General features: G+C 37.2%; 1 protein-coding gene across 2 annotated transcripts in view; it reads left to right on the top strand.

The window, feature by feature from the left end:
* PUM1 (pumilio RNA binding family member 1) overlaps positions 1 to 21,674 on the top strand; it is a 163,433-nt gene that overhangs the window by 83,069 nt on the left and 58,690 nt on the right. For both annotated transcript variants that reach the window (XM_044667964.1, XM_044667963.1), the window contains exons 5-6: positions 10,984 to 11,150; positions 12,698 to 12,968. In XM_044667964.1, coding sequence (XP_044523899.1) covers positions 10,984 to 11,150; positions 12,698 to 12,968 — 438 coding nt within the window. The remainder of the gene's footprint in view (positions 1 to 10,983; positions 11,151 to 12,697; positions 12,969 to 21,674) is intronic.

Genomic DNA, 21,674 nt, shown 5'->3' with positions numbered 1-21,674 from the left:
GTTCAAAACTGGCCCTGTTGTTTCTTTACCTTGTTATAGATACCCAAGAAGAAAATCAATTCCTGTCATATGTTGGTTGGGTTCTTGTTTTTTAAAATAGCAGTTATAAAAGTCTCAATTGTTTTATCTGAACCTTGTGGCTGTTTTACTGTTCTATAATCATAGATGGCTAGGAAACAACTAATAGGTATCCTGAAAATGGCCACATGAAATAATTTGTACTAGTCTTAAACCAAGTTTAAACCAAGGTGTATTTGAATCTTGTATTATTTCTCCTGTCTACCCCTTTGTAAAGGAAGTAAGGTTCTATGAGTTTATCGAGGAATTCATTCTTTTATTTTTGAATCCTTATGTTATTTAAGGTTGGGAATATCGGCTCATACATGGAAGAGCTTTTTTTCAAAATATGAAAGGATCACCCAGAAAAATCCAAACTTCCAGCAAATAATGGAAGAAAGTGTCTTGCAAGTTTTCCTTTGCCATTGTTTTTTTCAGATGGCAGCTGAAATTTTGAAGACTGTTTTCATTTTAAGTCATGAGTATCCCAGTTACTCTTATAGCTCGGGGCACGCTCCTTTTCTTACCTTTCTAGTGTCACTGTTTTCTTTGTCATGCGATAGAGGAGTCATCTTCCTGGACTTTTGGTCCTCAGGACTTCAAAGAATCATCTTTGATTTTGTGCATTTTGACTTTTGGCTGCTGCAGGCCTCCCTAGGCTTGATAGGACTCGAAAGGTTATATTGTGATTTACTAACAGGAAAAATCAATTTTGGCTATTTGAATTCTCTTAAGAGCGCAGTCAGAAAGTCTTCATTTACCTTTCAGTATCTCTTGCCTTGAGGATGTGAATAGCATCAGCAATCTTTGGTGAGGTGAGAGACTCCAACTCTCCAGGAAATCTCTAGGTAGTTTTCTTGGTACTCCATACTTCATTTGGCAGCGTTTCCTTCAGGCCCACAAAAGCAGCCCTCCCCAAATGAGATAAACTCCTACTGGGAGTAGACACTATACACTACAGATTCTGCATCTTTGGATCTCAGCAATTCACAGAGGAGTAGCCTGCAAAACTTTCTGAGCACCGCTGGCTTTCAGCTACCCTTTGATGAGCCATTGATGAGCCAGATAGGATCCTAATATAGTTTCCAAATAATTTATCGATGTCTTTTGGCTCTTTGTACCATATTGCTTTCCCAGTATGCCATCCCCTTTCCTGAAACCTCTCCTTGCAAGAAAGAAAATTATGGCAAGCAGATTGACATTACAGTTTATGTAGCATTCTTGTTCTGTACTTCCCCACCTCTTTATTGAGAGAAGGTAAATGTGTTTATTATTCTTTCTTCTGGGAGGAAGAATGGCCCTGTCAGCTGCCATTTAATGTTTATTTAAATTTTTGTAGTTATTCTTGTGGTTCTGCTTCCATCACTTTGTTTTCTCTTTTTTGGAATTCCTTATCTTCTCATTTGACTGTTGATTTTTTTTTTTTTTTTTTAGTTTTGTTTTTTAAAAAACTATCAGCAGACAGACAGCGAGGTGGCTTGGTAGATTGAGAGCCAGGTCTAGAGATGAGGAAGTCTTGGATTCAGGTCTGTCCTCAGATAATTCCTAGCTGTGTGACCCTGGGCAAGTCACTTAACCCCCATTGCCTAGCCCTTACCACTCTTCTGCCCTGGAATTGATTTCTTAATATTGATTCTAAGTCAGAAGGTAAGGATTAAAAAATAACCCACCAAAAAAAACCATCCATCAATAGGGCAAAGGTGGAACTCTCTGGTAAGTCTTTGTTTATGGGCTTAGTGATAGAGTAGGTTCTTGGTTGACAGCAGGATCATGAGTTTTTAAGCCACAGAAACCCTCCAGACTAGCTACTAAGTTATAGAAAGATCACAATTTGTGTTTGTAGAAAGGGGAGCTACAAGGTTATTGATTGGATACATAGTTTAGGATGAAGTGAATACTCTCTCTGATGCCACAGGGATGAAATCCTGAAACACGATTGCTAATCTAGTAGCAGTCAGCTCCTTTCTTCCTAAACTGACTTTGTTCATCCTTCATCTTACAGAGGAAATAAGTCACATAAGTGTTCATATTGCCCAAGAAATTCATCTTGGACTTCTCCATCCTTACCTTCATTTAGCTAGGAATTCAGATTATTTTTTAAAATAATCTTTTTTAAAAATTTGACCTCTATTCCCATGTAACTGTTCTGTTGAATTTTAGATGTTTTCCCCTGGGGCAATCTCAAATGCTATTAGTCATTCAGATTGCCTGGCTTTTTTTAAAAAATTTATTTTATTTATTTTATTATGAACTTGAAAGAACTAAAAAGAGGATTGCATGTGAAATGAACTTGTTATATATAGAATTTGTTGAATAATAAAGTATGCATTCTGTCTAAAGACATAGAAACTGTATTGCTCATTATTGTACTTCAAACTTATTCTTTTATAGGAATTTTCCTCTTTAATTAGATTTTTGTTTTCCTTTTTACATCTTTGTCTCTTTCTCCTAACTTCCATTGGGTAAGTAGCGGTAGTAAGAAGGCTTCTCTTCACAAATTAATATAAATGAACAAAGCAAAATTAGTCCACTGGCCATGTGTGAAAATTATCTTCCTCATACTGTATCTCTTACCTACCATTTCTGTTCTGAGGCAGGAGATACGCTTTATCAGCAGTCTTTTAAAGTCACAGCTGGTCACTGCATTGACTGGTCTTTTCTTTTTGAGTTGTTTTCCATTATATTGTTATGATCATCCTATAAATTCTTCTGCTCTGTTTATTTCATGTCTTCCGTGGTTTTTCTAAAATTTTCATATTCATTTCTTGAGCCACAGTATTGTTCCATGTCATTTATATAACAGTTTATTCATCCATTCCCCAGTTGATGGACTTCGTTTCTAGGTTTCTCCTCCCCACAATTGCTGCTATCGCTGCTTTTATACATGTAGGTCCTTTTCTATCTCATGCTTTCCTTAGGAAGTCTTCCCAGTGCTGAATTTAGTGACTTGACCCAGCATTTTTTGTTGTGGTCTTCATGTCACTTGTATGATTAGTTAATAAAGAGTTTTTGATGTAGATTAAACAAGGGGAAAAAAAAAATCTCTTCTTACCCAGTGGAGCTTTTAAAAAGTTGATTACCATTACAAAGTCTGAATCATTTAATTCTCATTGTGGGGTTTTAAATCTCACGCAGATGCAAACTTTTTTTCATACAAGCCATGCAGAATCCTGTTTTCTTGATTCCTTCTTTCCTCTGCTATTATAAAACCTATTGGACCTTCAAGAAATTTATTGGGTTGAGTGGTGACTCCTGTGGATATGGAAACATTAGGATTACCTATTATGGGCCTGCTCACAAGTGGCAAAGCAGTAATTTGACTCAGTAGCCAGATATTCACCTTTTGGCAAGTAAGATTGTCTTCATTGTGCTATAAAAGATCGAATGGCCACGGACATTTAAAATTTTACCCCCAGAAATATTGAAGAAAAGATTCCCATGTGTATTTTCTTTTTATTTACATTAGAGGGAGGTTTTGGTTAGATGACAGAATGATGAAGGAAGGAGATGTAGAAATAACAAGGAAATTCAGATAATCACTATGATATTACCAGTCCCTATTTAGCTATTCTTGAGACCACAGCTTTATTTCTTGCTCCTCTTTTGCTCTGTCTCCCAGCTCCTATTCGTTTTCTGCCTTTGCACTGCCCGAGTTGCACGTTGCTATAGTTCTTCACGTGGTCCATTTTTTAAATTTGTCTTTGCCTCTCCTTTAACACCTAGCACAGTGCTCATTTTGTTTTAATAAATGCTTTTCTCTTTGGTTCCAATTTCATTGTTACCACTCTCCTCTAGTCTTCATGACTTCTTACTTGGATAACCAAAGTAGAGTGATCTGGCACACGCCATATCTGGCACATACTTCTCAGCCACTGGTTTTCTGCACTGGAATAGCAGCTATATTGAGATATATTTTTTAAAGTTGTATTAGTGAATTGCTTTTTATCCGAGTTATTTCTTAATATTCCTACCCTTTCTTCTCAATGATCCTTCCTTTATAACAGAAAAAAAAGTTTTCTGACAATGATTGGTACATTAAAAATGTCTAATAGCATATGTAGTGTTTTTAGGCCCCCACCTAATTCTCCTCAGGGAGGGAGGTGCATTTTATTGTTGTTTTGGTGTATTGTTGTCATTGCCTATATCATTTTTCCTGGTTCTACTTTCTTTGGCCTATTATCAGTTCATACAAATTCTGACATTTATGGTACTCTTTAAATCTTTGGGTTCCTTCTTTATTGGTGGAAAGTCTTCACATGCAATATCCTAGAACCAAAAAAGTATGTGTGTCTATATACGTAAGCATTCATGAACATACATAAACAAATTTGTAACATTAATCCAAATATTGGATTAATGGCCAAGAGCCATTTCCCAGCAAATAGATGATGCAAGGAGATGAATAGAAAACTTTTTTTAAATCCCTAAGTTCTGTCTTAGAAATCAATATTATTCTAAGGAAGAAGAGTAGTAAAGGCCAGGCACTACGGGGGTTTAGTGACTTGCCCAGGGCCGTACAATTAGCAAATGTCTGAGGCTAGATTTACACTGAGGAACTCCCATCTCTTGACCTGGCTCTTAATCCACTGAACCACCCAGGTGCCCCACAGTAGACAATTTTTGGAGGAAGAAATGCAAAGTATAGATAATTTGGAAGTCTGTTCCAGATCCCCTAGTATTACCAGAAAGGCAAGTTAAAACTATTGCAAGTTTTGACCTCATAACCTCTGAATTGGAAATCCCCACCATATAGTGCATTATCAACTTTTTTGTAACCTTATGTCACATTATTCAGGTTCCTTCACTCTGCTTCAGCAAAATTATACTATTCATGATTCCATAGACATGAGCAGTTGCCCCATTTTTAGCTGATGCCATTTAAAAAATTAAAAAATTTTTTTTAACCAATTACATGTAATAACCAATTTCCACACAAATTTTCCCAAGTTACCTATCTTCCTCCTTCCCTTCCCCATCCTGGTGCTGGGGTTATACAGGTATTATCATACGTAACATTTCCATAATCATTTTTGTGAGTAATAATCTTATAAAACCCAAACCCCATAACATGAACCAAAATAAACAATTTAAAAAATCATCAGCATTCTGACTCCAACAGTTCTTTCTCTGGAGGTACCTCATGCCATTTTTAACACTTGGAAATTCTTCAGTTTCTTTATTTGTTTTGCCATTTTTCTTAAAAACAAATTTTTTTTAAAAAAAATCCTTACCCTTTGTTTTAGAATCAATACTAAATATTGGTTCCAAGGCAGAAGAGTGGTGAGGGCTAGGCAGTGGCAGTTAAGTGGCTTTCTCAGGCTCACCCAGCTAGGAAGTGTCTGAGGCCAGATTTGAACCCAGGACCTCCCATTTTTAGGTCTGGCTCTCTATCCTCTGAACTACCTACCCTGTCCCTTTTGTCCTATCTCTTTCAGAACTTAGTTCAAGTATTACTCGAACTATCTTTTGTACCTTCCTTTAGCATGTTTATTTTGGATTTCAATTATTTGCTCAATACTTTATTATAAGAACTTCATAGATACTGGAGTAAAGTACTTTTTTTTGTTGTGGCTTTGTTCTACAATCATTTTTTTTGGTTTAGACTTACTGAAATACATTTCCAATAATTGTTCATAATTTGGTTTGTTCATTCAGTAATTAAAAATGTAAAATTACCTTTTATTTTTATTTCAAACAGAACTGCAAGCAGCTGACTTTTCAAGGTTAATTTATGTCTTTTAGGTAATTTGCCAGTTAATGATAAGCTTGTGAAAACTTTGTGGAAGAAACCATGGCCCAAGTGGCCTTTATGATGTCAACCAGAAAGCAGAATACATTTGTTGTCACAAAAGGAGTATAGGATTAAGGATAGAAGCTACCCTTTCTCCCAGCTCATCGAGTATATTTTTTGTTTGTCAATTTGCTCTACAGATTGCACATCATTACCCCAATAAGATCCTTTCATGCACCCCATTCTGTCTTAGTGGTGATGGTATTCTTGGGAGATTAGTGCGTCACCTGGAATTCTTTCAGTTTGACGATAATTAGTTACCTTCAGCAATCATACTTCACCTCTTTGACGTGGCATTTGGGGCAGTCCTTTGTGTTAAAAGTCTTCCTAGTTTGTGTTTCCAGGAAGAAACCTACCAGTGTTTTAAGTGATCTGGTGACAGTGTTTTATGGAAACTATGCCATGGCACTAAATTTTAATTCTTCTTTTTGAGACCTCTGAGAATCTGGAACCTGATCAAATGGAGAATAGGCTTATTTCTTAGCAAGTCAGTCACTTTGTAGGCAAATAGCCATCAAGCAGACTTCTTTTCAGCACCTGCTCCCTCAACTCAGTAATACTGTTCACCTTTTTGATTAGCAAGAGTAGAGAATTCCTCTTTTGAAAGTCCTTGACAGAGATAGCATTTTTCAACTGCTTTCTTTTCCTTCATACTCCTCTTTGGTGTTCTTAGTGGAGCAGGCTTTGGATGTTCCCCTCATTTGTTGTCTTATTGCCATGCCAGGATTCAGGTCATCATAGGTGTCATTTTATAAGCACGTAGGATGCGGTTCCTGAATCAGATATATGTTCCCATGACACTCTTTCACAATCTTTGCAACCTCCTTTGATTTTTCAGGACAGCATCTCAGAAATTTAAGTTTAGATGATTCTCTTGTTAGAGTTACTTTCTGTAGAGAGGGGCCTTCTCTTTCAATTTCCTTGGACTGACCAGCATGAGGTCAACACTTTTCTGAGTTCTTGCTTTCTTAACATTTTTTCCCCTTTGGAATCTGAAGGGTCTCTCTCCCAGCCATTCTTTGAGCCAGTGAGACTCCCAGAATTGAACTTTTCCCCTCATAGAGCCATCTTGGTGAATCATGCTCACCTGACCAGCTGTCTTTAGACACTAGTTGTCAATTCACCATATTATTTTTACATAAATTTTTATAACCACCTGAAAATTAATTTCTGATATTTTTGTCATTTGTATGAACTAGGTGTATCTTCTTACTTCAGTTTCCTTTTTTGAATTGAGAGTAAATAACTAAACTTCACAGGTCCTGATGTTTTCTTTTCCAAAAGCCTAGATGTTAGTTCTGTATGCATTATGATCCAATCTTTCTGGGTCAGATCCCTTCAGGGTAGCAATAATAATATGCAATTTGAGTCAACACACCTTTATTAAACACATGTTATGGTTATATCTCTGGGGATGCCAAGAGGAGATTTATAACAGGCCCAAGTCCTACAATTTATTTTTCAGTGGGGTATGCAACATATCTGACTAAATAGGAGAATCTAGGACTTAGTGCATTCCCTGGCACATAGTAAGTGTTTAATGAGTGATTTTTGTTAGTTTACTGGATAGCTTAAGTATGATAGAAGCAAATGTAAGGACCAACAAAATGCAGTGAGAAAATTTGAGGGAGGAAAAAACTCCAGAAAAAAGTTTGAGGGAAACAGCCCTCTAATTGGCATGCTCAAGGCATTGGTGTCCTTTTAACACATTAACTCTTGAAGAGCCTTGAAGGAGGAGATGTTGTTTTGCATGCAAAGACTAAAGCAAAGGATACAGAAGTGTTAAAAATTATTAATTCAGTTTGATTGGTACCTGATGTTTCCATATATTGTATAGCTTTATATTTTGAAATCAACTTAGAAATGTAGGTTGGGGCAGTATAATGGAAAGCTATAAATGATGGGCTGAGCAGGTAATGTTTTATTCTGGACAGTCAGGAATCACTGAAGATTTGAAAACAAAAAACTTTGCCTCATCCATGCAGTAGGAAAGTGATCAAGAAAGAAATTTGAATTGCAGACAAGGAGATTAGTTAGTTGAATATGACATAAATTCTGGACCTGAACTATAAAGGCTTGAATCACGGTTGGAGCAATGGGCGTAGAGAGGAATATACTTGCCGAGCTGGTACCAGCAAGACTTGGTAAGGAAGAAATTTACTCAGGTTTGTAGAGTTGTGACTTGGAGATGACTAGTTCTGCCACCAGGTGTGTGCAGAAGGTGGATGAGGAAACTCTGTTCTGTACACACTGAGTTTGAGGTGCCAGGAAGACATCAAAATGGAAGTGCCTAGCAGGTAGTTGAAAATGCCAAATAGGCTGTGAGGTGGAGAGTCTGGAGTCCTTTCTATGTCTCTTAATGCTTCAGTCAAGTTTATTTATTAGGGAGCATGCTATCAAACCTATCTATGCCTTTCCATAGTTCATGATTCTTGAGCAGGCTTTCCATAAATATTCTATTGATGGTTGTTCCAGTGCACCATTGGTGGCTATTTTTCCATGTTTCATGACTTAGCAGAATAGCATGTACTTGGTTTGCCATCTGCTTCTCTCTCTCTTTAGTCCCTTTTCTGCCCTATTCCTCCCCCTCCCTCCCCATTGCAGGTGTTAATGTACACTCACAGATATGTACCACCCCTTGCACCCATCACTGGCTTCCCTTTCCAGATTTATATTTTTACATTTCCTGAGGCCACTTCTTTTGTACTGGTCATTTTTGTCTTGTATGTAGCCTACTTTGAATAAGATCATCATGAGTTTCTCCATCTCCTTTCGTCACACCTGCGATTTTGCTTGGAGATAGTAGGCAGCCAGTTAATAACATTGGAAGAATAACCATATAATCAAATTTGATAATGATCCAGAAAGTGAAAAGAGAAGAGGGCTAGAGACAACCTACCAATGGGGCAGAGGAGATCAGATAGATAGAAGGAAAATCAGGAAAGAGGTTTTTTTTTAATTTGGAGGGAGGAGAGAATGTATCAATGATGATTATAAAAATTGTATCTAGCATTTATATAGCACTTGAAGCTTTGCAAAGTACTTTATAGGTATAGTTTGATGACCCAGAAGAAAGAATGTTGTTTACAGTGTCATATGTTGCAGAAAGGTCAGAATTAGAACTGAGAAAAGAATGGGTAAAGGGCATTCACTGAGTGGCCGGGAAGAGGAAGCAAGATTCCTTCTAGTAAACCAAGATGGCATTTTACCTAGAATTTGAGCCTCTATCTCGTTAAAGTGGGTGTTATGTACCTGCTATGTTCCAGATTTGATTGTAGCCACCTAATCCACAGTTTGTAAACTTAGTTTAGGCATTGGTGTGGACCTTCTCTTTATAGGACCACCTGATAGGGTCTGTCTCAAAACCCTGGATCTTGCATTTGCCCTATAGCCTAAATTCCACTGTGAAATCACACCCAGTGTTTTGGTTCCAGTCACTTAATAAAAACTGTGGTTGCCTACCCTTAGACATTGTTCTCTGAGCATATCAAATTTCATAATAATCCCACATATCCATTTCTCAATGTGCTGCACTTCATTTGTTTCACTAACATCTGCTTTTCTAGTCTATGCTTTTTTCCCCTTCTTTTTCCTTTTTTTGAGGGTGGAGTGGGGAGAGGGTTGCTTTTCTATTACCTTGATTTGGTTGGAGCTCATGACATTGGAAAGCAAAATTTGGCTTATGTGGAGGAACCCCATAGGAGCCAAGGTGTACCACCATGACGTTAGTTTTGGCACCTTCTCTTTCAGGCCCTCATTTTGAAGCTTTATAGCTTGAGCTCTTTCAGAGGTGAATTAGGTCACGTTTATATTAAGATTTAATGTACTCCATTTATTCCATTTATTGCATGATAAGGAGTAGAACCATGATTTATGAATATTCCTACTTTTTTCAGGCTTCAAGTGCCCTCTTCAAATCATTATTTAAATGTTTTGAAAATTAATCAAAATCCAGGAATGATTTCTGAGTTGTATGTGATAAGAGGAATTCTGCTTATGGGATTGGAACTGAGATGATGATGGAAGTGATGAGCTGTGGGCATGTCTGGGGGCCAAGGGTAAAACATTTATGAGACATCAATGAGTTGGCTATCAGACCATAGGGAACAAGGCTGAAACAGATGGGGAAAGAGAGTAATGATATTATTCCAGGAATATTAATAGTGGGGAAGGATTGGACCAGAGGTTGGGTATATTCCCATTTTGATAGGCTGGGCCACCTTTTTGTCCTCTAAGAATCCCTGCATTAGAAGGCTCAAGAATCTTAATGTTAAGAATAGAACATTCTTGGTAAGAGAGGGATAGGGCTGAAAGCACAGAGTGGGCATTGGGTAGAAAAGGAGAGGAAATAGGGCGGGGAGTCACTTGGAATGGTAAGACCATTTTAGATTATGAAATTTCCCCTAGTTTAAATGCATATATATATATATGCCTATATATATATCTATATATATCTATATCTATATATCTATATATATATCTATATATATATCTTTCACATTTGGCCCAATCTCAATTTTGTGTGCTGTGCTTGTTTTTGTGTTGTCCATTACTTGGATTGTCATCTATACCAGGAATGGGACCATTTCTTTTTCTTTTTTTTTTTTTTTTTTTTTTTTTTTAACTATTAATGCTTAGTATAGTAGGGTGGACAATGGGAGCCCAATAAATATTAATTGATGATAATTAGTGAAGCTGAAGCTATTTTTTAAACAGGGCCCAAGGGATGCAGACAGTGATGAAAACGACAAAGGTGAAAAGAAGAACAAGGGTACATTTGATGGAGATAAGCTAGGAGATTTGAAGGAGGAGGGTGANCCCTAGTTTAAATGCATATATATATATATGCCTATATATATATCTATATATATCTATCTCTATATATCTATATATATATCTATATATATATCTTTCACATTTGGCCCAATCTCAATTTTGTGTGCTGTGCTTGTTTTTGTGTTGTCCATTACTTGGATTGTCATCTATACCAGGAATGGGACCATTTCTTTTTCTTTTTTTTTTTTTTTTTTTTTTTTTTTTTAACTATTAATGCTTAGTATAGTAGGGTGGACAATGGGAGCCCAATAAATATTAATTGATGATAATTAGTGAAGCTGAAGCTATTTTTTAAACAGGGCCCAAGGGATGCAGACAGTGATGAAAACGACAAAGGTGAAAAGAAGAACAAGGGTACATTTGATGGAGATAAGCTAGGAGATTTGAAGGAGGAGGGTGATGTGATTGACAAGACCAATGGTTTACCAGTACAGAATGGGATTGATGCAGACGTCAAAGATTTTAGGTTCGTATTTTTTTTTTTTTTTTACACTTCTGATTTTGTATGGGGGTTGTGGGTTTTTCCTTGTTTATTTTTGGAAAGTAGTATTCCATAGAGTTGTGTCTATCTAGCATAGGCCATGCTTAAAAGTTCAGAAAGTGTGAATATTTCTAAATCATCAGGTAGAGTTTAGTTTTCTAAGAGTTGGTGGGGTGTATTATAGAGTGCTTTGTAGTTTTCAAGGAATCTTGAGTGTATCCTGATGAGTAGGTATTCCCATTTTACAGATGAGGAAATTGAGATAGGCTAAGTGATTGGCCCTTGTCAAATAATGATCCCCTTCCATCCTATATTTGTAGGTCTTACTTACCCTGTAAGAATAGAAAATAGGCATAATGGTAGTTTTTGCAATAGTCCCTGTTCTCTCCCATTCCCACTCCCACCTCTCCCCAATACATTCAATTCATTTATTTATGTGTGAGTTTTTAAATCGCAGGTTGGCTTCTTCTTGACCTCCAGCACACTTCTGGGCTGCCTTCCCCCTTTGTCAATGGGAATTTAAGTTTTAAAACATATAATGTTAACCTACAATGATGAGATCTGTTCTTAAAAGAATCCTAATGGTCTACTCATCTCCACCCTACAGCATACCATGTCTAATCTAATCTACATAGCTTATGATAAAAGCAAAACAAATTGTTCTTTTATTTGAAGAAATTAATACTATGGAATTCCTGCAAATCAGACCCCGAGTTCCCTCTCCTTCGAGCATAATTTCATGTGACATGTAACCTTGGCAATGTTTTTTGAGGGGAAAGACATAGCCTGTTCCCCTAAGAAACGGAACTCTTTGCTTTAGTTGCAGGATTTCTGTTGGTGACGGTGGGATGGCATTGTTGGATATCCAGATCCCAAACCCCTCCCACCTGCTGGCTTTGAAATCACATTCTTCTATGTTTCCATGTGTTTGGCACATCTCACACATTTCTTCTGCATCCTTGTACAATACTGTGAAACGTAAAGGACTCTACAAATGGTTGATATCATCATAACTTTAGTGAGGGTGTTTTCTCCTAAGCCAGCAGTACACTTTGGAAATTCACCTGTTTGTTTCTTGTCAAAGAAGTATTAGCATTTGTGAGTTATGGCCGGGTAACACCTACAAAGGTCTTCATTTGGATTTTTTTATATGCAACCAAAATACCGATTTTAAAACCATCTTTTAAGAGATAAATCCAGCTATCAATTTTTTTTTTCATGTTATCAGTTTTGCATATGTAAATGTTTTCTTGGAAGTTATGAGTTATACTCTCCCATTTTGTAAAGTGAGTGAAGCTTGATAGTAATTATGTTTTTTTCTGGTGAAAAAGTTATTTCAGAGGATGATTTGCATGTGTTATAAACCCCAGAAATAATCTCTCGTGGCATAGATATTCCACAACAAATTCTGGTGGTTGCTAATGTTAACTACTATTGCTGATTAAAGCTATCAGGGACGTTGTCCTTCGCTTTCGTTGTTTTGGTATTCCCCCTCAAAATAAGGTTTAATGCCCTTTACTTTTTCTGTTTAGCCGTACCCCTGGTAATTGCCAGAACTCTGCTAATGAAGTGGATCTTCTGGGTCCAAACCAGAATGGTTCTGAGGGCTTAGCCCAGCTGACCAGCACTAATGGTGCCAAGCCTGTGGAGGATTTCTCCAACATGGAGTCCCAGAGTGTCCCCTTGGACCCCATGGAGCATGTTGGCATGGAGCCTCTTCAGTTTGATTATTCAGGCACCCAGGTACCTGTGGACTCAGGAGCAGCAACTGTGGGACTCTTTGACTACAATTCTCAACAACAGGTACTGTGTGTGTCTCTGTCCCCCTCTTCCCAGTCTCTTCAGTAAGCACAATATGGGGTCTTCCCTGGACCTGTGATTTCATTGGTATGGGCATGTCCTCGTCTGGAAACTTCCTCCACCAATGCAGATCAGCGCTTCCTCTGTTTCATAGAGTCTTAGAGAGTTGCTTGGGGGCACCCAGAAGTTCAGTGACTGGGGAAGGATCACAGACTCAGGAGGTGTCAGAGTCAGTGCTGGAAAGCCAAGTCTTTTGACTCCAAGCCCAACCCATTTGGGTGTTTCGGAAGACTGAGTTGTATGGCCTGTCCCTGTCACCACCTTCCCATTGTTTTAGTACTAAACTCTCTGTTATCAGACATGACCAGGAGGGGAGTTTTTCTGCTTAACAAAAAACAGTTGTAAAACACATTATGAGTTGCTAAATTTTCAAAAAGCTATACTGTGAACTTCGATTCAAGGCAGCTCTTGAGTTTCCATGGGCTGTATCAAGAGGGGCAGCATATGAAAAGTGCAGGCTTGTTTGCCATGGGATTAATTATTTCAGCCACAAATTCTTTAGGTTGGTAAGATCGGAAGGCGAGATCATTGGGTCTTTGAAGTATTGAAATGGAATCTGATAAGATCATGTGTCTTTTAAAATAATATTTCTGAACACCTTAGAAGACTTTGCATGTTCACATTAAATAATAACTCAGGATTAGGACTTTGCCAGACAATAGCTCTGCTACTGAGTGACTTTGCTGGCTTTTGGTGAGAAAAAATATTTCAAGAGTTTTTTTGTATAGAAGTACTTTAAAGGGTTTAGAGTGTTCTCAAATTACAGCCTTGCCTTATTTCTTAGGGATTTTAAAACAACAACAAACCTCTATTTTTCCTGATTTAAAATGAAGGACAATTATAATCAAAGTATCCAAAGGCATATTTCGTAGTAAGATATTTCACATAATGTTGAATTTTTCTAAGCATAAATTAGGAAGGAAAGGTTTCCAGAGAACCTTCGGGGTTGGGGAGATGTGAGTATATGGATGTGGCTTGTGGCTATGATTCTTGGCTCTGTTTGGGAACTGTTCTTTATTTTTAAAACTCTTACTTACTAGCTTACTAGGAATCCTGATTTACCAAAAATGTGTTCCAGATTGATAGGATGCCAGATAACAGAGAGTTTACTATTTGTTGGTTAGGGAAAAAACCCAAACTCCTTGGTCAATCTTTAAATAGATAGTTTTTTCAGTGGTGAGACCAAATTCACAACTTTTTTTTATCCACTTGCGTGCGTGCGTGCGTGCGTGCGTGTGTGTGTGTATGTATGTATGTATATGTATGTGTATGTGTATATACACACATACATACTTTTCCACCTCATTTTCTTACTTAGATATTATAACTCATTGTCCACTCTGGACCCATTCTCATTCCTGGATATTAAAGTAAAGATCATGGGAAATTTCTTTTTAGAAGACAATGAAATTTTAGACTCATGTTCTTTTCATTTGAGACACCTAGTGGTCATTTACCTCATCCATTATGTGGCTTTCTGTCTTCCTGCCTTTCTTATTATATCATGCCTCCAGCCTGGGGATCTTGGCTTTACTTTAGAACATAGACTTTCTTCTCCTTTTCCTAATGAGTTATTTCAATAGCAGTATGCTTTCATACTAGTCATTTTGAGTCATGATAATGAAGTTTTAAGTCTTAGATAATAAAAGCGGTTTAGGAGCACAGTTTAGTTTCTGTGTCTAGTCCAGTTTTTCCCAATATGGGAAATAAGTTTTATCGAGGTCATTTGATCTAGCTTCCTCTGTCTAGCTACCCAAGGGATCAAGCTATTCTAAACTTGCAGAAAAAAAATCTTTTTTCTCTTAAATTCTACTCTTTTAGTTCTTCTTTAGCCCTTCCTGACTACCACAAGAGCTGAGCCCTCTTTTCCTAGCTCCCTTAGAAGAGTGTCTATCTACTCAACTAGAAATCTTTATTCTTTATCGGTTCTAACCCTTTTTAGTTTCTTGTTTGATTTTCTTTTTTGGGGGGTGGGGGAGTTCTTCTGAGTTTGAAAAAACAACAACCTCAAAATATAAAGGTCAACTCTTGTACCTAAAAATATTTTTTATGCACATGCACGTGTGTCAATTTATATACATATACATGTTTATTCCCAGAATGTCATATATTTTGGTACATAATGTGGGTATTCAGTTTTTTCTCAGGTTTACTTGAAACTCTAGTTCCTTAGACATGAAGATTTGATGCATAAAAGGGGTCATATGGGATGAGCTTTAGCTGTGTATAATATCTTTACAGGATCTAATTGTGCTTGCTGCTCTCAGTGGATTGGACTGAATTTGATAGCGTTGTATCCTGAACAGTTATACCATGATCCCTAAGTAATATTCCCTTTAATTCTTACTGCCTTAATTCCTTTATAGGACCATAAGCTAGCACGAAAAAGTTTGATTTCCTTTCAGTAATGGCCATATTATTTTAGTTTGTTTTCATTAATCTTTCCTAAGCTTCTGTCTGTCCACATTGTTATTTTTTTTTCACTTTTATTCATACATCATTAATAAAATATGTGCTCAAAATAACCTTGCTGTTTCCATTCTAATGCAACAATTAATTCACTTTGAACATTACCTTCCTCTCATCTTAGAATGCGATTTTTTTGTTAATTTACAATGATAAAGTGAAATACTACAAATTTATTGTTATCTGTTTACATAGATTAGTTTTCTTTTTAAATTTAAATTCATTTTATTTTCAGATTTACGTTGTCATTAACTTATTTTATTTTCAGATCCCTTCCCCTCCATGTTCCCCTTCTCCCCAAGCAAGAAAAAAAAGAACCCCTGTTTTGAGAGAGAGAAAGAGAGAGAGAGAGTGTGTGTGGGTGTGTGGGTGTGTGGGTGTGTGGTCAAGCAGAACATTTCCCACATTGACCATGTCTAAAAACATATATCCTGGAATTTACCACCTTTCTGTCAGGAGGTGAGTCCTGTTTTCATCTTAACTCCTGGAATTGTGATTTGCCATTGTGTTGCTGAAGGTTCCCAGGTCTTTCACAGTTGTCTTTATAATATTACAGTTATTGTATAAATTATTTCCCCGATTGTGTTCACTTCCCTCTACATCAGTTCATAAAAGTCTTCCTAGGCTACTCTGAAAGCACTTACATTTTTTAAACAAAAAAGTATTCATATCCCATATCATGTTCAGCCATTCCTCAATTGATGATCAATCACTTCTGTACTTTACAGTTCTTTGCCACCATAGTAAGAATTGTTAAAAAATATTTTCATATATTTGAGTCCTTTTCCTCTTTCTGTATCTCTTTTGAGTCATAGAGCTAATAGCAATATTATTGGGGAGTAGCTTGATTTCTAAGTCATAGCTGATGGTGCACTGGTGTCAAGGAATAGATACATGCTAACCTGCTTTGGTCCCTTCCAATTCTAAAATTCTATTATTAGCTTCCACGGAATATTTAGGACAACAAAATTCCAGGACAACAAGAGGAGTTAGCCCTCTCAGAATTTGTCCTAAAGGTAGTTGACTTGTACCTTGGCTAAATTTTTAATTGTCCTGATTCATTAAGCTACATACTGCATTTTCTTTTGTGGCTTCCCTTGCTCTTGTATTTTAATCATCATATTTAGTCCTTGAGGTTCAGATTTTCTCTGTATGAAATAGTTAGTTTTTAACTCGATTCAGCCTTTTACTTCCCTGTTTTTTCATTAATTTTAACTTTTTCTGTGTTTGCTTGCTCCTGAGACAGAAATAACTATTCTCTAGGTGTTTGTAGTCTAGTTGAGGACTGGTAGGACATTCTTAGGCGAGATCTATTTAGTGGTGCTTAGAAGTGTATGTTTTAGTGCCCTTAAAGTGAAATCAATAGTAAATGATAGATCCTATGAGGAGGAGATGATAGATTTGGATAAGATTAGGGAGCACATTTTCCATGGAAAGACCGTGGAGTTGAGTCTAGAACCTTAATGAACTGGTGATTTACATTAGAGGAAGGAAGGAAGGAGATAAAACAAGTCTGGAACAGTATCATCTCTTATTAGGTATATCAAGGTTATAATCCTTCAACTAGACCCTGGATAATGATTAGGTAGAAGGCAAGGAAGGGGAAGGACATTCCCAGTTTTGAGTATTATAAATATAATGACTTAGAATTGAGATTGACCATAGGGCACTGAGGCTACTCTGAATAGGCCACCTTGACTGGAACTGAGTTTTATATGGGGACTAGAGGATGCTAAAGTTAGGTAGGATGGTTTATGATCATGGAGAGTCTTGAATCCCAATCTGACTGGTTTAAAAAGCAGTAACCAAATGATTGAGAACTGTGTGTTCTTAAATAAGGGGACGGTTTAATTGTAAATGTTTGTTGTTACTGGTTCAGAATAAGTTTATAGTGTCATAAAAAAGGGATTTTAAATTTATTCTCTCATCATCAATGACGAAATCCCTATGCTAGGAGCTAGAGAGAGGACCCACAGGGAGTAAATGCCATTGCCATGTAGTTGTGGGGATAAAGCTGATACGTGAAATAGTGAAGAACGTTAAATTGTTTATAGACAGATTAAGGGTGTTGGATTGGGTTCCAGAGGTTCATTTGGAACTTAGAATGTGTTTTTCCATAGAAACAGTATTCTACATCGTGGTTAGGTTCCCAGGCCAGGTCCCCAAAGCCTAATTATATCAGGTATTCATGTGCTTGGCCATCTTTAACAATTAAAAAAATTCATTAAAAACTGCCATGTTTTGGTGGGAATGTGCTTAAATGCAGAGTGGTATCAGGAACTCATTCCTTACTGTTATCTGATGTTGAGATGGTAGCAATGTCTTTGTTTGAAGAGCAGGATTGGAATGGTGATGAGGAGATTGTATGGGAATAGCTGCTGGCTCTAATGAGGTTAGGTTGAAGGCAATCATTGAGTTGACCATTGAGTTTCTTTCTCATTCTTCCTCCAAACTACTTTCAGCACTGCCACCTTTCCTTGTTTCACGCAGTGGGGTGAAAAGTAGAAGCTTGGGGCAGGGAAGAGGATTGATCTCAGATTTGTAGATCTCAGGCTTGTAGAGCAGAGAAAGAAGAATGATGGTTGGGTGGGGACAATAGGTTTGGATGGGGATAGTAGTGTTTCTGGGTGATCTTGTGCATTTTTAGGTTGGGGGTTTCCTGTTTGTCCTATGATTTGTATGCTAAATTCAAATAAAGGGAGACATTAATGAAGCCTGGAACATACAGGAAAGATTTCATGCAAGAGCTAGTTTTTTTGATGGGCCCTAATGTGGGGGCAGGATTTAAATTATTAGAAGACTGAGGTAAGATAACCTTCATTTCAATATTTAAATACTTCTAATAGTGACACAAAGACATAGTCCCTGCCATTGAAGCTCAAGATTTAATTGGGACGACGACATGTTCACAAGCCAGTACAGTACAGACCGAATGTGCCTCTATTAGGTTTGAAGACGGTGCTATGAAATTAAAGACAGAATCCTAGTCCTTGAGAATTGCCTATGGGATCTAGGACAATAGCTTATGCTGAACAAAGGGCACATGACTGGCTGGTTGGACTGGGACCAGTTTTTGGAAGCCAGGAAGACAGGTTTAGACTTGATGAGTGTGGTTCATGGTTGGGAGAAACCGGCCCTGGGTTTCTGATAGGTTGGCACAGTCTCTTCCCCTTCCTCATTTGTTTATTTCTACATAGGCTGCTACCTGTCTGTGCACGCTTCGTACGATTTCTAGTTTTTTAATATTTGCTTTCAGTGAGTGGCTGCCGTGAAATTTGTTTTACTGAATTTTCCAAGTAGGATTAACTTTACTTAAAATGTTGTGCCCTGCCTAAGTCATTAATCTAGTATAGCACACTTTTTCTAGAATCTGACTTAGTAATGATCACCAGTTTTTGTATCGTCTTGTTCATCTTGACTGCTTAGTAGTTATGGAGTGTGTGCTAAGACTTAAAGTGGGGAAAAGTTATTTTGTTCCTCATTCTGTTCTCAGTTTAATGTCAATCATGGTATTTAAAGTTAAGGCTCAAGTTTTATCTTGAATAAGAGTCATTCTTATAATCATCCTGAGTATGTCCTAGAAGCTTCTTAACTCTGTCCCCAGCTTGGAGGAAAAGAGTATTTTCACATTCTGATGATGATTTAGCTCAGTAATGTTTTATTGGAACTTGCCCTCCAAAACTCATCTGGAAGTTCCCATGAAACACCAGTGGATGTGAATATTGCTTCCCATCAATATCGTGTATTGCCTTTTAAAATATGTATTTTAGAGCTTTTTTGGTAGAATTTTTTAAAATTGATGTTGCTACCAGAACCACACATTTGCGTGTATCTGCCAAACATTATTTTAGGTTATTACCAATTTCCTTTTTATCTGTAACAACAAAAACTTAAGTTGGAATTTTATACCTTTGCAATTGAGTATTTTCTTTTGTAATTAATTTAAAATTTTGTTTAATGGGAGAGGTTTTTTTTTTTAAAGTAGGAAGAATATTATGCTGAACATATTAAGTCAATTACTATACTCTTAAGATTTCTCTCCTAGGCAGCCACTTGTTTTTTCTAAGCCTTATGATGAAATAAATGTAAGAGGAATGCCATGTTTGCATTTTAAGCTTAGTAGCATTACTTCTATGTAGGCAATGGACCCTACTGGGATGGTCTTTTAACTTGGGAGAAATGGTGATAATTTGACAAGCTGCTGATAATTTTCTTTGATAGGATGTTGAGTCAATGGTTAACTTTCAGGCTTGTACAAAACATCTTTGTTAGTAAGAATAACTTGTTATTTCTTTACATATTTTCATCTTAGAAAAATCCACAGAAACTTCAAAATAGAATTTCATAATGCTTCTCATTTACAGGGTGCCCTTGATTTTTCCAAAAGTAGTTTTCTTCCTTAATCATTTTTCTTTTTTTAAAATCCCTACTATTACCTTTTGGCAGACAATTCTGTTTTCTCACTAGTCAGCTCTTTTTAATAGACCTGACAGCAAAAGTAATAAATTTACAGTGATTTTTTTTTTAATGGAACTGCAGAACTATATTCATACCCAACTTAATACTTTTTTGGTTTTGCTTTTTAAATAAAAAATTATATATAATGATCCCTTTTTTGTGATCACCGTGTTTTCTTGCAGTGTGTTACTGACTACCATAACTTTTCAACTTCTGCAGAATGACAACACTTTTTTATTGAAGCCCCCTGTCATTGACTGGAAAGTGTTCGCAAAAAATGTCTCCTTTAGTTGCACAGTGGATAGAGAGACTAGGACCAAAGATGGGAGGTTCTGGGTTCAAATGTGATGTCAGGACATGTCCTAGCTGATGTGACCCTTGTCAAGTCACTTAGTCTTGTCTACTTCAGTGTCCTGTATTTCTCTCCCCTACCCAACCCCCCAGCACTTGCTTCCTTCTGTATGCTTCTAGAAGATCTAGAGGATGCCACAACTGTGGCCAGCTAAAAGATAACATTTATGTTAATTAATACTTTCTGGGTTTTACTGCTGTATGGCAATTGTTTTATTCATCCCTGATCAACTCTGTTACTGTGTTTTTGGTTATTTCTAGACCTCTTCTGTCCTCAGTTGTCCTGGTCTACTTTTTTTTCCCTTCCTGTCAACATGATCCCTTGCTTCCTATTAGAAGCCATCTGTCAGGGTAGATTGAAAAGAACATTAGATTTCGAGTTATAAAGTATGACTTCAGTTTAAATCTCAGCTCTTCAAAGACACTTACTACCCTCTGAGACCTTGGGAAAATCTTCTCAACTGCTGTTTTTTTCATTTGTGAAATGAGTAGATTCAACCAGATGATCTCTAAGGTCCCTTCCAACTGCAAAATCAAGGAGCTCACCAGCTTTTATACCTCATCATTTCCCTCTTAAACATATTTCAATTTCTTCTCCTTTGTACCTCCTCGCTTTTGGAAGACGAATCTAAGTGGCTCTCCCTTTGATCCCATCTTTCATCTATTTTCTGGTTGGGTTGCTTTTTGTTGCTAAGTGTATCTCTGATTCCCCTCTATCCTACCCCTTTTATTCTTTGGCTCCTCCTCTATTGCTAAACATGCCCTAGTCCGTCTTTTCCCTTAAAGAATTTTCACGTGACCATACTATTTACTTAAAGCTGTCACTCACATCCTCAACCAAGTTCTTAGGGGAAAACCATCTGTACTTGTTTCTACCCTATACTCTTCACCTCTTGTCCATTTCTTATGCTTTTGTAGCATGTGTTCTGTGTCTCCATTTCTTTATCCAAGTTGCTGCTCTTTTCAAAGGCATTTTCTCACTTCCATCTTTCTTGGCTCTTTAGCTTTTCAAAATGTTGATCATCACCATGTCTTGAATACTTTCTGTGCCTTCTGGATTTCCTACCTGGTTAGCTTATTCTTAATCTTCTTTGCTGGAGATCCACATCCTGTACCCTCCCCCAAGAGTCTAGCTGTCCTGCATGCTCCTCTTTTCTCTTTATATTTTCACTCTTGGTGATCTTACCAGTTCATTTGTTATCACTTTGCAAGTAATTCCAAGATTTGTATATCTGACCTCATGCAACCAACTGCTTGCTGGAGTTTTCTATTTGTAGATCTCATAGGCATTTTAACTTAATATGACCAACACGAACATTACTATATACTCACCTAAACCTCCCCCCCTCCCCTGCCCTCCGCACCCCCCCCCCC

Source organism: Gracilinanus agilis, chromosome 3 (genome assembly GCF_016433145.1).
Source record: "Gracilinanus agilis isolate LMUSP501 chromosome 3, AgileGrace, whole genome shotgun sequence".
Lineage (NCBI taxonomy): Eukaryota > Metazoa > Chordata > Mammalia > Didelphimorphia > Didelphidae > Gracilinanus > Gracilinanus agilis.
This window is presented reverse-complemented; position numbering and strand designations above follow the sequence as displayed.